General features: G+C 37.5%; 1 protein-coding gene across 1 annotated transcript; it reads left to right on the top strand.

The window, feature by feature from the left end:
• The first annotated feature begins 8,746 nt into the window (after positions 1-8,746).
• LOC148836354 (uncharacterized) lies at positions 8,747-12,724 on the top strand. Its single transcript, XM_088913736.1, has 6 exons — positions 8,747-8,775; positions 8,997-9,382; positions 10,228-10,578; positions 11,687-11,800; positions 12,305-12,357; positions 12,593-12,724. The coding sequence occupies exons 1-6, from the start codon at positions 8,747-8,749 to the stop codon at positions 12,722-12,724; spliced, it is 1,065 nt and encodes a 354-aa protein (XP_088769862.1).
• Positions 12,725-14,847: the final 2,123 nt, after the last annotated feature.

A 14,847-nucleotide genomic window follows, 5' to 3' on the forward strand; every position in this document is an offset into this window, starting at 1 on the left:
TGTGTTGAGCAATTATAAATCCTCTGCTCTTTTTAGGATATGATTTCAAGTGTCACTAAAGTTTAAGCAAACTCACGTTCTCATAATTTCAGAAACATTTTTCACTGCTTTTCCACCACAAATAAAATATGTTTTGGTGTCAAGAAATAGGCTAAATTTTCTATGGTGAAAAAATTTTTTTTAAAATTTAATTTCAGCTCACGTTAATGATTTGGTGGTGGTTTTTGTAAAAACAAAAGCTGCTTTCATGCATAGAGATGTGTGAGGGCTTAGAGGCTGAGGAGACGGAGCAGTGCTCACAAGCCTAGTGGATTGTGGAAAACTCAAATGGCTCATCTGAGCTAAAAACATTAAGCTGGAAACCTTGCTCTGCCCTCTTTCATAAAGTGCTGCTTCTCTTTGTTTTTGTAAACCTTAAAAATAAAACAAATAAGAAAAAAATAAATCATTCAATCACTAATTATTTTTTGTATCAGATACGTACTGTATTTGCTATACAGTTTGTACAGCAAAAACTAAAATTACAAAATGTTACCATTTCTATTTTGAAGAAGTGCTGGTAGAATCTGGCTGACAATTTCAAAATCTGATGGGTATTGAATTATGTATATACTATATGTAGAATCTTATAACTGCATTTAATATAATGTATTATCATTTTAAAGAAAATTGAAATAATGTACTTTGGACTTTGGTATGATCAGAGGTACGTGAATTGTTCTTTTTTCTCTGGTTCTTTGTTCTCTTTGGTGAGTGGAGTAAAAATGGGTTATACTAATGTTATAATAATTATATTATTAATGGAACCCATTATTATAATATCATAATAATGGGCACCATTAGTTAAACAAGTATTTATTACAATGACAAGACACAGACTACACTACTCACAACAAAACATACAACACACAAGTAACTCTATGTACAGTATTTACAAACAAGGCATTTCAGTCCTAACATTCTGGTCACCCAGAAAACCCCAGACAGCTACTAAGCGAACGCTTTAAGGAGGCAGCCCCTCCATCGCACTTGGGCATGGGGCTAACTACCCCATCCTGTAAAAAGTAACAGTTGCGAAACTGACCGGATCCTAGGAATCGACCAAAGAGTGGAAAAGGATTTGATCTTTGGATTGCGACCTGGAATATCCTTAGTCTATATAGAGTGGGGGCTCTTAGGAGCTAAGTAAATGAGCTAGACAAGTACAATGTAGGAATAGCGGCACTACAGGAGATTAGACGGAGAGGTACCGATACAATGCAATGCAAAGATGATGCTTTTCTATAGCGGTAGTAAGACCCAAATGCTTGGTACTGGCTTTGCGGTCCTGAAAGAGTATAAGAGTGCAGTTATTGCCTATAGAGCCAGGAATGAACGCCTCTGCAAGACCAGGATGTTTAATGTAACATTGATATACACGCATGCCCCTACAGAAGAAGCTGAAGATGAAGAAAAAGAGAGCATATGACAAAGCTCCATGTCATGATGTTAAGATTATCTTTGGAGATATGAAAGCCAAAGTCAGTAGGGAGCCAGTGTATAGATCCATCATAGGGAAAGAGAGCTTGCATGAAGAGACCAATTGTGACTGGAGACTCTGTTTCCAGATCACTTGGCACTTGTGAGGTATCCACATGAACACATACACACGCATACGTAAACATTTCACTATCTAAACAAAGGCGATAAGGCTGGTTTCCAATATAAACAAACTAGTCTGGAATTAGGGGGGTAGCTTTGCTTGGTCTGTGGGTGCACACACAAAGTAAGCTTGTTCCCGTATTATCAAAATTAATCATTAACTCAAACCAAACACCTCTTTTCCTTTGTTTTAGAAGTGAAATGAACAAAATTGGTAGTCAACTCACGTGTCTCAAATAAATAAGCTGTTTGGATTTCTCACCGGCAAAATGGTTTCTCCCGCAAATCTATAGGACCCAAACTTTGGCATGGCAACAGGGGCTGGCTTAGTAGTGCCTGTTTCAGGATTGTGCATGCGTGGATTGATTTGTATGATGATACCATTAAAAGGGGGGTAGTATTTGCCAAAACAACAGTTATGTACATAAAAGGAGTGTGATGTTTTATTGTTGGTAATAATATGTTCATTGTTTAATTGTATGTTCAATGAAGAAATAATTATATCAGAATTCTGATTATAATTTTGTCAAATTATTTTTTGTGCTTTATAGTGGAATATTCTAGGGGGAGGAGTTTCACTTAGAAAAGGAGCTCTTCAAGATAGGAGGGGGGAGTTAGGAGAAGGTGGATTGTGGGGGTAGAATTGGAGCTGCCTACAACAATCTAGTATTTTTTTTGTATCATAATTAATGTATATATTATCGTACTATAGCTTTGTGTTGTTGTTTTTTTCTGGTTAATTTGTGGTTTTCACTTTGTTTTTTTGGGGTGTGGACTTTGGGAACATAGTTCCTCATAATAAACACCATTGCACATCTTTGCAATTGTGGCTGTGCCATCGTTATTGTTATCTTCTATCTACGCCTCTAAACTCTGCAAGGAGGAGACTGTGACACCAATGATAATGGATTTAGGCTCATCAGTTTTGCAATGAGCAAAAGAATGACCATAAGAAGCACATGGTTCCCGCATAAGTGCATCCACAAGGAGGGGTGGCGGTTGCCTAATAGAGCTACACAGAACCAGATTGACCATGTGCTGATCGACACGAGGCACAGATCTGACATACTGGACGTCCGAAGCTATCGTGGGGCCAACATCGATTCGGACCACTTTTTGGCTAAGATCAAATACCGACAATGAATGTCCATCTTAAAGACAAAAAGAGGAAGTAAGAACCGAAAGTACAATGGGTAAATACTGGCAAGAGATCCGACAAGAGCTGAAGAATATCAGAAAAGGGTGAAAGATCATTTTAATGAGGAGTGACAAAAGATACAAAACTCTAGTATTGAAGAGGAATAGGGAGTAATTAAGAGAATGGTTCTGTGCACATCTGAGGAGGTAGTGGGGCATCAAGTAGTCAAAAGGAGAGAGGCCTGGTTTGATGACGAGAGTAGGGTGGCGATCGCAGAAAGAAGCGAAGCAAGGAAAAAATGCTACAAAGCCCTACGAGAACCAGCACAGACGAGTACTCCAGAAAACACACATTAGCCAAGAGGTTATGCAGACATAGGAAGAGAGAATGGCAAAATTGAAAGTTACAGGAAATTGAGGAGACAAGGAGACGAGACAAGTGTATCAGAAGCTAAAGGAAAATAAAAATGGTTTCCAACCAAGACCGGCCATGCGCGTGGACAAAGAAGGAAACTTGATCGGTGTTGAAAGAAAGATACTAGAGCGATGGGCGGAGTACTTTGAAGAACTGCTAAATGACATTGGCGAGATGAATGAGACAGGTGAAGAGGAGGAAGCAAATGAAGATACCACTGAGAGAGAATGCAAAGTTTAAACCCCACCTACAGTCTTCAAAATCAAGGAAGCCTATATCCCTATCCATAAAAATGCACCATAAGCAGGAAAGGCGTTTCTAACTGAAGCATCTTTTACCCAGGAAACCCAATTTCCCTAAAAACACAGAATAGCAAGCTCTCTCTAACAAGGTTCAAATACTTAGCTCCAGTCAGGTTTGATTTGGATGATCATGAAGTAGGGGCTCTCCCCTTCTGCAAGCTTCAAGTCCCAACTACCCTGGACTCTTGTCTCTCCTCTCTTTTCTTTCCTGCCTCTTCTGTCTTCCTTTATTGTTCCTGTGCTCTTAATGCGATCTTATATTGTGTGTTTCTGTATTCATCCCTGACAATCATTAACCCACAACTTACCTAGGTATACTAAGGTAAACATCGAGCTGTCGTGAAGGCGACACTAGGACCATTGGTGCCCAATCCAAGATCAACAGTCGGCGAAGATTGGAACAACCTGGCTGAACGCGTCAAGACATGCACAGGAACCACCCTGGGAACCACAAAACCAAACCGGCGCTTTATCGACAAACAGACCTGGTGGTGGAAAGACGATGTGCAGCAGGCAACCAAGGCAAAAAAGGACACCTACAAGACCTGGCAGCAGACAAAATGCCCAGAAGATCTTGTACAATACCGCGCACTGAAATCCACCGCAAAGCGAACCGTGGCAACTGCAAAGGCGGCGCACTACCAGGACCTTTATGATCAACTGGACACACCTGGTGGGGCAAACAAGATCTACCAACTCGCCCACGCACGCAACCGCGCCACACAAGACCTAGGACACGTTATCAACATCAAAGATGAAAATGGGCAGATGCTGCAGAAGCCAAAAGACATCTTCCAGTGCTGGAAGGACTACTTAGAGAAAATATGCAACAAGGAATTTCCGCATCCTCCACTACCAGCAGCCGATACCATCTCCGGCCCAGTACCCACCATCACAATCGCAGAAGTAACCACCGCCATCAACAAGATGAAAAGTGGCAAAGCAACTGGCCCAGACGACATCCCAGCCGAAGTATGGAAGCTTCTCGGAACACAAGGAGCAGCATGGCTCGTGAACCTCTTCAATAAGATCACTGAGGAAAAGGCACCCCCGGAAACGTGGCATCACAGTGCCAATTTGGAAAGGCAAAGGCGACGTTAATGACTGCTCCAATTACAGGCCAATCCGGCTGCTGTGCCATACAATGAAGATTTTCGAGCGTGTGCTGGATGCACGACTAAGAACCATCGTTCTATCTCGCCAAATCAATGCGGCTTTGTGAAAAACTGCAGAACAACAGAAACCATACACACAGCTCGCCTACTGATGGAAAGGCACCACGAGAAGAGGAAAACGATCCACATAGCATTTCTCGACCTGGAAAAGACATTCGACAGGGTACCGCACAATCTCATCTGGCTGGCGCTGCGACAGCACCACGTCCCCGAAGCCTATGTCGGCTGGACAAAGCTCCTGTGCCAAAAGGCCACTAGCTCAGCACGTTGCGCAGCTGGAACTCAGACACCTTCCCGATCAATGTTGGTGTCCACCAAGGCTCAGGCTTGTCTCCTCTGCTATTCATACTTTGCATGGATACAGTGACCAAAGATATCCAAACGAGGCATCCATGGACGCTATTGTATGTCGAAGATGTTATGATAGCAAGTGAAACGCGACACAGCCTCAAACAGCAAGTACAGGAGTGGAAGACGCGCCTCGAACGATCAGGAACGATTCAGAAATTGAACATCAAGAAGACGGAGTACCTGGAATGCGGTGATCAAACTGATGGCACAATCGCAGCTGGTGGGGTCCAACTGAACAAAGTGACACAGTTCAAATACCTAGGCTCATGTGTCAACTCCAACTGCACTACCCTCCAAGATGCCAAGACGTGAGTCAGCGCCGCTTGGATGAAATGGCGGCAGGTCACTGGAGTACTATGCGACAAGAAGATCCCTTTACGCCTAAAATCCAAAGTCTACTGCTCAGTGGTCAGACCAGTGGCCCTATATGGAACTGAATGCTGGCCAACGACAAAGAAACATGAACAGGCACTCCATACGATGGAAATGAAGATGCTGCCATGGACCCTCGGCTTGACAAGACGAGACCATGTCTTGAATGAAGGTGTGCGAAAAACACTCAAAGTTGCCCCAATCACTGAGAAAATGAGGGAATCACGCCTGCGATGGTATGGACACGTGCTCCGCAGCAATGACACATCAATGGCAAAGACCGCCCTCAAATTGAATGTTGAAGGCCACTGGCGCCGTGGACGACCATTTACGCGCTGGCTGGATCGGCTGAAAGATGACATGCGCCTTGCAAAAGTCACCTGCCGAGATGCCGCAGACCGTACGAAGTGGGAAAAATCAGTGCAAACAAGCAGACCCCACATAAGTGGGAAAATGCGAAGAAGAAGAAGAAGACTAAGGTAAACATTACAATTGTTTCTGCTTAAGTGCAGAAACTCTACCTTTTTTGCCTGAATGCAAAGCCCTTTGCCTGGCACAAACCAAACACAGCTCATCACCTGAGTAACAAATTGAAGAATGGCGGTGACATCATGGGATGCTCTTCAGTAGCAGAGATAAAACTGCTCAATAACTGGTTAGATCTGCAATGCAGTACCTACAAAGCACTGCAAAGTACCTACAGAAAAGTTAAACTGACACTAGAGTTCTAGTGTCCACAGTATAGCTTTGCTTACACAAAAATAATCTGTACTGGAGAGCTGTCAGAAGGAAACTGTTCCGTTCAGGGGTAGGCAAACTCTTTTGGCCCAAGGGCCACATAAAATTTTGAAACTGTATAGCAGGCCACTTCAGGCTGCTGTTACAAATAGCCTATGCCCTATATAAGTTTAAAATCCAAAATAGGCTTATTAGTTCAAGGTTAATGATAACCTGAGAGAAAAAAAAATGCAAATTTAATAAAATTATTATTTTTTTATTAACTAACAAGCCAAGTCTTCATTGACTACCTTGACCCAACGGGTAACTGTTCTGCGTGATAAACTTATTATCTCAACTTTGCTCCTGCTCTCTGGACAGAGAATATATGCAGTTTCTATCATACACTCCTTCAAAAACATTTAGAACTGGTTTGTTCTGCTTGTACAGGGATACGTGCTACGAATCTAAGTAAGGCGAATCAAATTGGTATTGCATTCATGCACCATCTAGCGGCAAAAATAATGACATGTAAGAAAAAATAGCACCCAAACAAGGTGGAAAATGACGAATATTGACTAATTTATTTCTGACTTCAAGGGCCGGTTAAAACTGGCTGGTGGGCAGGATCCGGCCCACAGGCTGTAGTTTGCCCAGGGGTGCTATAACCTCTATCACAAAAGTCAACATTTAAATTATTCAAAACAGCCTTTATAAGTTGGAAAGTTGCATAGCAAGTGCTATGGACTAATGAAAAGGAAATTGACTTTAGCCACAAACACAGAAGATACATTTGGAGAAAAAAAAGCATTTAAAGAAAAGAACACTGTCACGCCCTCTGCAGCCAGAGGGCGCTCCTTCTCTGTCCTGTCCCTAGTTTCTGGTCTGCTGTCCTTCCTGTCCCTCTCTTTCCCTTGGGCTATATATTTCCGGGTCTTGCACTCTGTCCTGGCTGAGCACTGACGTTCGGATGTCCTGAGACCCACCTAGCACCAGGGCGCCCCACGTCCGCTCCCTGAGGGCATAGGTTTCTATACGGCATTCCTGAACTCTTTGCACTAATGAGCCCGGGCCTTTTTCCTGTCTCGCCACTACGCATATGGGTCTTTTTCCGCTCTCCTGCTCCCTATGGTTAGTCCCTTTGGACATCCGTGAAAAACACCTTGCTGACCGTTAAGCATGGAGGTGGATCTATTATGCTTTTTGGGGTTGAGTAGTATCTAGTGTTACAGGAAATACTCTGCAGCTGGAAAGAAGAATGGATTCAACTAAATGTCAAGAAATCCTAGAAGGTAATGTGCCAGAATCTGTGAAGAAATTGAACCAGAAAAAAGGTTGGAAAACTCAGCAACGATCCACAAAATACCTCAAAATAAGCCATGAAGTACTTGCAGAAAAGAAAAATTAAAATTTTGGAATGGCCTTCAGAGTCCCCAGACTTAAATATTATTGAAAATCTGTGGGGAAATGGGGAAACATTTGGAAGCTGCGCTTTTTGCCAGTGGATGTGTTACAAAGGATTGACTGTCAGGGTGCCCAAACTTTTACATGTGCCATATTCAGTGTTTTATTATTTTGCATATCTATACAACTGTAAATAAATATTAATTGTGTATTATAATTTGGAGGAAGATGTCATGTTTAAGTTTGTACCACACAACTTCTTTTCAGTTAGATATTTACTAAAACATACAGTTGGACCGGGGGTATCTACATTTTGCACACAACTGTACTTCCATAAATGAGCTATTTCCATTCTTCATTAAAAAACAACAACAAATAAATTATTGAGTATGTTGTAGGAATTGAAAAAATAATAATTTCAATTGATTAAAAATGCTGTTTGTAACCCAACAATATTTTAAATTGTCCCTGTAGTAACTATAGGTTCTGAGGGAACTGTAGGTCTTAAAGGTATTGTATAAAACATCAGAAAATAGTAACTTGTTCAATTTCCTTCAGTTTTATACAACCATCAAAATGACCTGTGCTCTGTTCTTTACTACCCCATACTTTCTTTTAGTCTCACATTATTTATCTTCTGAGGAAATTGGAAAGTCAAGCCTCTGATGATGTATTGACCACATCAGCCTTTTCGCAATTGCCTTCCTGGGACAACTTCAGCAAGCTTATAATTTATTTACCTTCGTTCTGTGCTAATTTCACTGTGCATGTTTCCCCCAGTACTTTAAAATGCAACATCTGGGCAGATATTCAAAGTTCAGTTTCAAGGCTGTTTAACAAAACAATAGGAATAGATCATTAAAATTGATTAAGCAATATCTAACCTGACTTACTTAACATATTGATCATTTTATATTTAATTTATATATGCAGAAATAACTGGTTATAATTTCTTCTTAAGGAAGATGTGATGCCTTAAGAAGCAATGTTATATGTTTTTTTCCAAAACTTGTGTAATCTTATCTCTTTACTGACTCAAAGTTTTTTTTTCAAAGTGAGCACAGTGTTTGATTTCTTTATTTCCTTTTGACCATGAAAAAAATAACTTTTCTGAGTTCAAAATCACCCACTCAGATGATAGTCTCATCTTCACATTTCCTCTTTAAGACCCCGTGTCCAACTGAAGCCCTTCATTCCATAGAAAACAGCCTTAAACTTGAAGAGACAACAGGATGATCAGCCAATATATAATCATTTTGCTGTCTTTGAAGTAGGTAAGTGCTTATATCTGATTTACTTTAAAGAGAGTTTAGTTTTTTTCTCATGCTTTATTCTACAAGCTTCTACAATTCCTTCAAGCTTTTTAATTATTTTGCTTTGAAAGAATATGAATGTATACCAAACATTGTGATCATTTAAAAAAGTATATATACTTTCCTCAAAATTACACTGATTTTAATTTTTCCCATGGAATAAATACAGTTCTAAATGTTTTTTTTCTTTTATATTCATAGCAATTTCTCAAGACAATGTTGTCTCTCAGCCTCATCGTACAGTTTCAGTGCAGCTTGGAGAAGAAGTCACTCTGGAGTGCTTTTTTTCCACTGAAAAAGTAGCTCAGCTGTTCTGGTTAAAGAATCCCATTGGAGAGACACCTATATGCATGGCTTCAACTTCTTATAATCTTGTGGGGACAATGTCTTATGGAGAATTTTTAAACAATGAAAGAGTGAAGGTGACAAAGGATGAAGGAAGATTTATTCTCAGTTTCTCCAGTGTTCAACCATCAGATGAGGCGACATACTACTGCACAGCTTATTTCCTTAACTACATGAGCTTTGGGAATGGAACCTTACTGACTCTCAAGGGTAAACTATAATTTATAATCTAATTTTCTAATTTTGAAAATTCTTCACATTTAAATGTCATGTTAAGAACAAAAAGAAAGTATAATGCTATGGTACTTTAATTATGGTGTTTTTCCTTAATTGAAACTCATTTTGTGGCAATTAGGTCTCATCAGTCACACAAGCAGAATTGTAGTCACACAATTTTTACTAAGTTCTGAAGTTCATTTTAATGTCTGGTGCAAATTAACAGCAACATTTGCTTCAAGGCCATTTGCACTCAACAGGTGTTGTAATCAAATCCAATTTAAAAAAATAAAGAGAAAATAGACCATTAGTCATCCAAATGTTATATTTTCTGTCTTATTCAAATTTGTGGCTATTTTAAAATGTACTGTATATCTTAAAAACAAAGTATCTTCATTCATCAAAAACAATTGCAATGAATGTATGAATAAAAGAAAACCCTAGAACCTGTTTTCAGTGAAAAAACTGTAACTAAAGCTGAAGTTGGGAAGATAAAGAAAAAGGCTTTTAAAAGCTGGCAGCCACTCTAGTTATTACAACCTCTATTAAGAGGGAGTTACAAACACTCTAAGGTAGAAATTATTATAATTAATTGCAGATCTATGATAAGTTCGAGTTTGCTCCTACATGCCCTGGTTTTGCTCAGCAGAGTTATTTATTTTAATTGTTTTATCATAATGTAAATAATTATTTATATTCATATTATGAATATCCGAAAACTTTGTGGTAAATAAGGTAGAAAGTACTCATACAGTTCCTAAACCCATACAGTTCAATAAAAAACACAATAAAAAAACACAAGATCTTATATTAATGTTATTTATTTATATATATTATAGGATTAGAGTCTATGAACAGGAGTGTTGTGCAGCAGCCTGTTTCTGTACAATTCCAGAATGGAGATGATGTAACTCTACAGTGTACAATACACACTGAGACCTGTGCAGGAGATCACAGTGTTTATTGGTTCAGGCATGGATCAGGAGAATCTCTTCCAGGATTAATTTACACCCATGGAAATAGGAGTGATCAATGTGAGAGGAGATCTGTGGCTAGGCCTCCTACATGGAGCTGTGTCTATATTCTCCCCAAGAAGAACCTCAGCCTCTCTGATGCTGGGACTTACTACTGTGCTGTGGCCATATGTAGGGAGATCCTGTTTGGAAATGGGACACTGCTGGAGATTACAGGTAAATATATTCATTACACCACTGTATTACAGCCATTGTGTTTATCATGGACATGTTTAATGTTCAATTAATTCTTCAGTCATCTGTTACTACAGTATTTCTTATGTTTCATAAATATTTAATTCTAATTACATACTCAGATGTAGATTTTATTCTTAAGATTAATCTAAACAGCATTTTAATTTGCTTTTTGGTAATTTTAAAGGTAATCAAGTGTTATGTGCATACATTTAAAAACCTTAAATGTAGCTGTATATTACAAATGTACAGTAGATGTATTATTTTTAAATATGTTAGAAGTATATAATTATCTTAACAAAATCTTGTCTGTTCGTTGTGTAAGACACCACTAATGTTTCTGAATTTGATGTATACCAAAGAGGCAGAGATAATCTTATGAAATATCTTTCATTTTCCTTAATTTTGTAAATATATAGGATAGATACTGTATTTCAGGCAATATTTTTCTTATTCATTTACATGACATTATTACAAATGGCAGGGGATTAATAAAGCTAAAGATCTAAATTCACCAGGCTGTCATAGTTGATTTTAAAAAGATCAACCTAGTTATTAAGTTGAAACTTGAAATGTGTGACTTGCAAATGACATTTCTAAATGATTTAGAAATAAACAACAGGTATACAGTATTGACAATAACCAGCCTCTACTGCAGTTAATTTATGTTTGTAAGAAAACCCTATTCTGACCATAGCATGATCTAAAACTCTAGTCCTAACTAAGTCTAATTATGTTTAATTACTGTTTATAGCATCATTAGTAACATGTTGTTAATATATAGTATATAGACAGTTTTGCCTGATGTCACTAAAGTGAAATCTAATAAGATGGCATATGCATTCGGTAGTCAGAATTGAATTAAGCACTTCAGAGAAACACTTTTGATGGCAAAGTCAGCATTTCAATAAAGACATTTCTGTTCACTTAAAGTAGGGGAAAAAATCCTGAAAACTGCACAAAAACAGCTATTTTATCTTACACATGTACTTCCTCAGAGCAAACTACAGGGAAGTACTACACTTCTTACTGAATTAAATTTTAAAATATAAATTAAATTGAGATTTATTTTTTTTTCCTTTTTTCATAGGAACTGATCACCACAGCATATACTATCACATGGTTGTTGCTTTGGTGGCAACAAACATTTTTTCAGTGATTTTCATCATGGTATACATTTACAAGAAAAGACAGTTCTATGAAGGCAAGTTGGTTAGCATGCATTTCAGTCCTTATCAGTTTCTAATGTGTATTTATTTGAATTATTTCAGTTTAAATGTAGATGGGCAGAAAATATTGTGTACATTTTTCCGACATTAAATCTACTTAAATTAGCTTGTGTTTGTAGATTTAAATTCAACAAATATTTATTGTCTGTTAGCATTAAATGTACTACTCCCCAATTTTCCACTTGTCTGCAAATTAACTAACTGTAGCAGAATGCATGGACTTAATTTGTATTCTGCTAATCATCTGTGCACAGTTAATGCACATGTATTCCATTGGATAGACAATTATGATATCTAAGGAAAAAAACAGTTTAATAAGTAATAATCACTCTCTTTGATTATTGTGGGGTGCTACCTTAATAACCCCTTAAAAGATTATGGCTTTCTACTTTCTGAAAACAGTAAATACATCTCTTTGCATTTTTTCCACTTTCTATTTTCTGTTTTATTCACTTTCAATTTATATCCTATTCTTGAAGGGGGCAAAACACCTACATTTAATCAAGTGGCAGAGAGTACATCAAAAGACCAGGTAAGAACATTATGTATGCCAACAAATCTTGAAAATCTTTAAAAACAATAAAAATTGTATTTTTTAAAATGGTCATACTTGTAGATAAAATACTATAGAGCTAAGGAAGAGTAATCATAAAATCTAGAATAAAGTAGTGATGTAGTTTAGAAATCAGTGATGTGATGTAGTTTAGAAATCCACGTAATAGTCATGAAAACATTTTACAATCTCAACAATGTTTTCTCTATTGCAGGATTCAGATACAGACAAAGTGAATTATGCAGCCTTGAATTTAACTCACAGCAAAACTAAGACTATAAGACAGTGGAGAGAGATGGACACACAGGTTTTGTATGCAGATGTAAAGTGTCAACAATGGGATTAAATGTTGTGAAAATATCAATAAAATGGCCGATATCTAAAGAGTAAACACTTCTGTTTTTTATGGAAGACAAAATCAATAAACATTTTCATTACATTTTATTGTTTCTTAAATGCAAAAGTCGAGATTCAGAACAGTTTGCAAAGGAGTATAGTGATCGGTTTGAATATAAATGCCTGGAAAATATAAAAAGGATTAACCTGCTTTTTCATTTCGTCCATAAACTTTTTAAACATGAAAAACTGTTGATTTTCACCCTCAGACCATTTCTCAATAGAAAGTAAGTTTATCTAAACTGTCTAAATCCATCTGCATTCTGAACATAATTACTTTGGATTTTGAAGACTAGATTACTTTAACTGGTCTATGAGTATACTTGAACCTTTTAAACACATTTTATATCATTTAGAAATTAAAAGGGAAGGTCATGCAAATGACTTATTAATAATTTAATCTGGCTTCCTGTCTTAACTCTAATTTGCAATCTTGCTTTTTTTATTAGCAGTAAGTGATGGTAAAGACTGTCACAATTTATTGGCACTTAATGTGAGGGATTGACTGTTTAACAGAGTCAATTCTAATATAACAAGGGGATCAGCACATAAACACAACCTGCATTAATGAAGATTAAACTGTAGTTACTCTTTTATTTTAACTCCATGTCAAAATACCTATAGCATTGGAAGCTTCTCAGTAAGCCAATTCCATTGGTTGACCTTGCTCCTTTACCATCTTCTTTCTAATCGGTAAGCTGACACAGAAACAACAGAGGGTTCTATTAAATAAAAAAAAAGTCTTAACTGGACTTTACTACACCAGAATAGAACGTAACCTTTTTTTTATAAATATTCCCCAAGATCTTACCCTGAGATCTTTCAGGCTCACTGTCCCGAGTGATGGTGAAGGTCTTCTCAGACAAACACAGTGAGTACTGTGTTTTTAGGAGGCTGCCAATCCTAGGTGCAGACAGTTTTATAATTTCCTCATGAGAATGCAGGGAATGTATCCCAAGGCCTTTCACACCATCCTCTGGAGGTTCAACCCCATTTCCACACTTGTTCACTACGCTACACTCTGTTAATTTGTAAAGAATCTGATTAAATTTAGAGTTCCACAAATCATTAGCTGCACTAAAGAGGTTCTTGAATAAAATATCACATGTAAATAAGATGGTGACATAGTGCTATGATGGTTTCTTGTTACTTTATCACAGCTATTAGGTTTTGTGTTTGAGTCCAGCCTGAGGTACCTTCTGTGAGGAATTTGTACAATCTCTCCATAGCTTTATGGGTTTTCACTTGTTCTGTTTTCCTCCCATAGTCCAAAAACATGTCTGTTAACATCTCTAGAATTTGTCCCATTCTTGAATGTGTGTGTGTGCCCTGCAGTGGACCACTATACTGTCCAAGGTGGTTTTTATCTTGTGTCCATTGTCTTGTCTTGCCTACAGTGATACAATCTGTTATTGAAATGGATATAACGATGCAAGTAAAAAGTCAAAATTATCTATCAAGTTGTGTAATTCAAATTATGCTTGTCCATCTCCTGTCATTTTAAATGGAATTTTAAATGGAATTTCAAATGTTTTTTTAAAGAAAAATCTGGAAAATTTGCACTACACCCCTTTTATCCCATTTATAGGGTTTTGTCTACTGTCAGTTTTTACCTGCCTTGTTATAATGCTATTAAATTTGAGAAGAATCAAAATTCAGAAATTACTTAATGTTACTTCAGAATTTAGCAAGCTTTTCACTTTGGGAGTTCCTGCTTCATGTGAAAACATTTACTGTAGATGTAATTCCACAAATTCAATTAAAATAACTGAACAACAAAATCACTATTATTTTGTCTGTAACCACATTATGACTGAGATAAAGAGGCTGCATTGGAAAATATTCTGAATAATCAAATGAAATCTATCACTTATAACTCAAAATATTCAATTTATCAGAAAAATGACAATCATATTGATAGCAAGCACATGGACATTTTCTTCTACATCGTAGGTTAATTATGCTGTTTGACGTTTGTCATCAAAAGGATTTAATCACTTAATCAACAAGGGGGGGGGGGGGGGGGTTCTACTGTGAAAGTCTCAGGCTTGTAGTATTTATGTTCACAGTGCA

Source organism: Atractosteus spatula, chromosome 4, assembly GCF_055471065.1.
Source record: "Atractosteus spatula isolate fAtrSpa1 chromosome 4, fAtrSpa1.hap1, whole genome shotgun sequence".
Taxonomy (NCBI): domain Eukaryota; kingdom Metazoa; phylum Chordata; class Actinopteri; order Semionotiformes; family Lepisosteidae; genus Atractosteus; species Atractosteus spatula.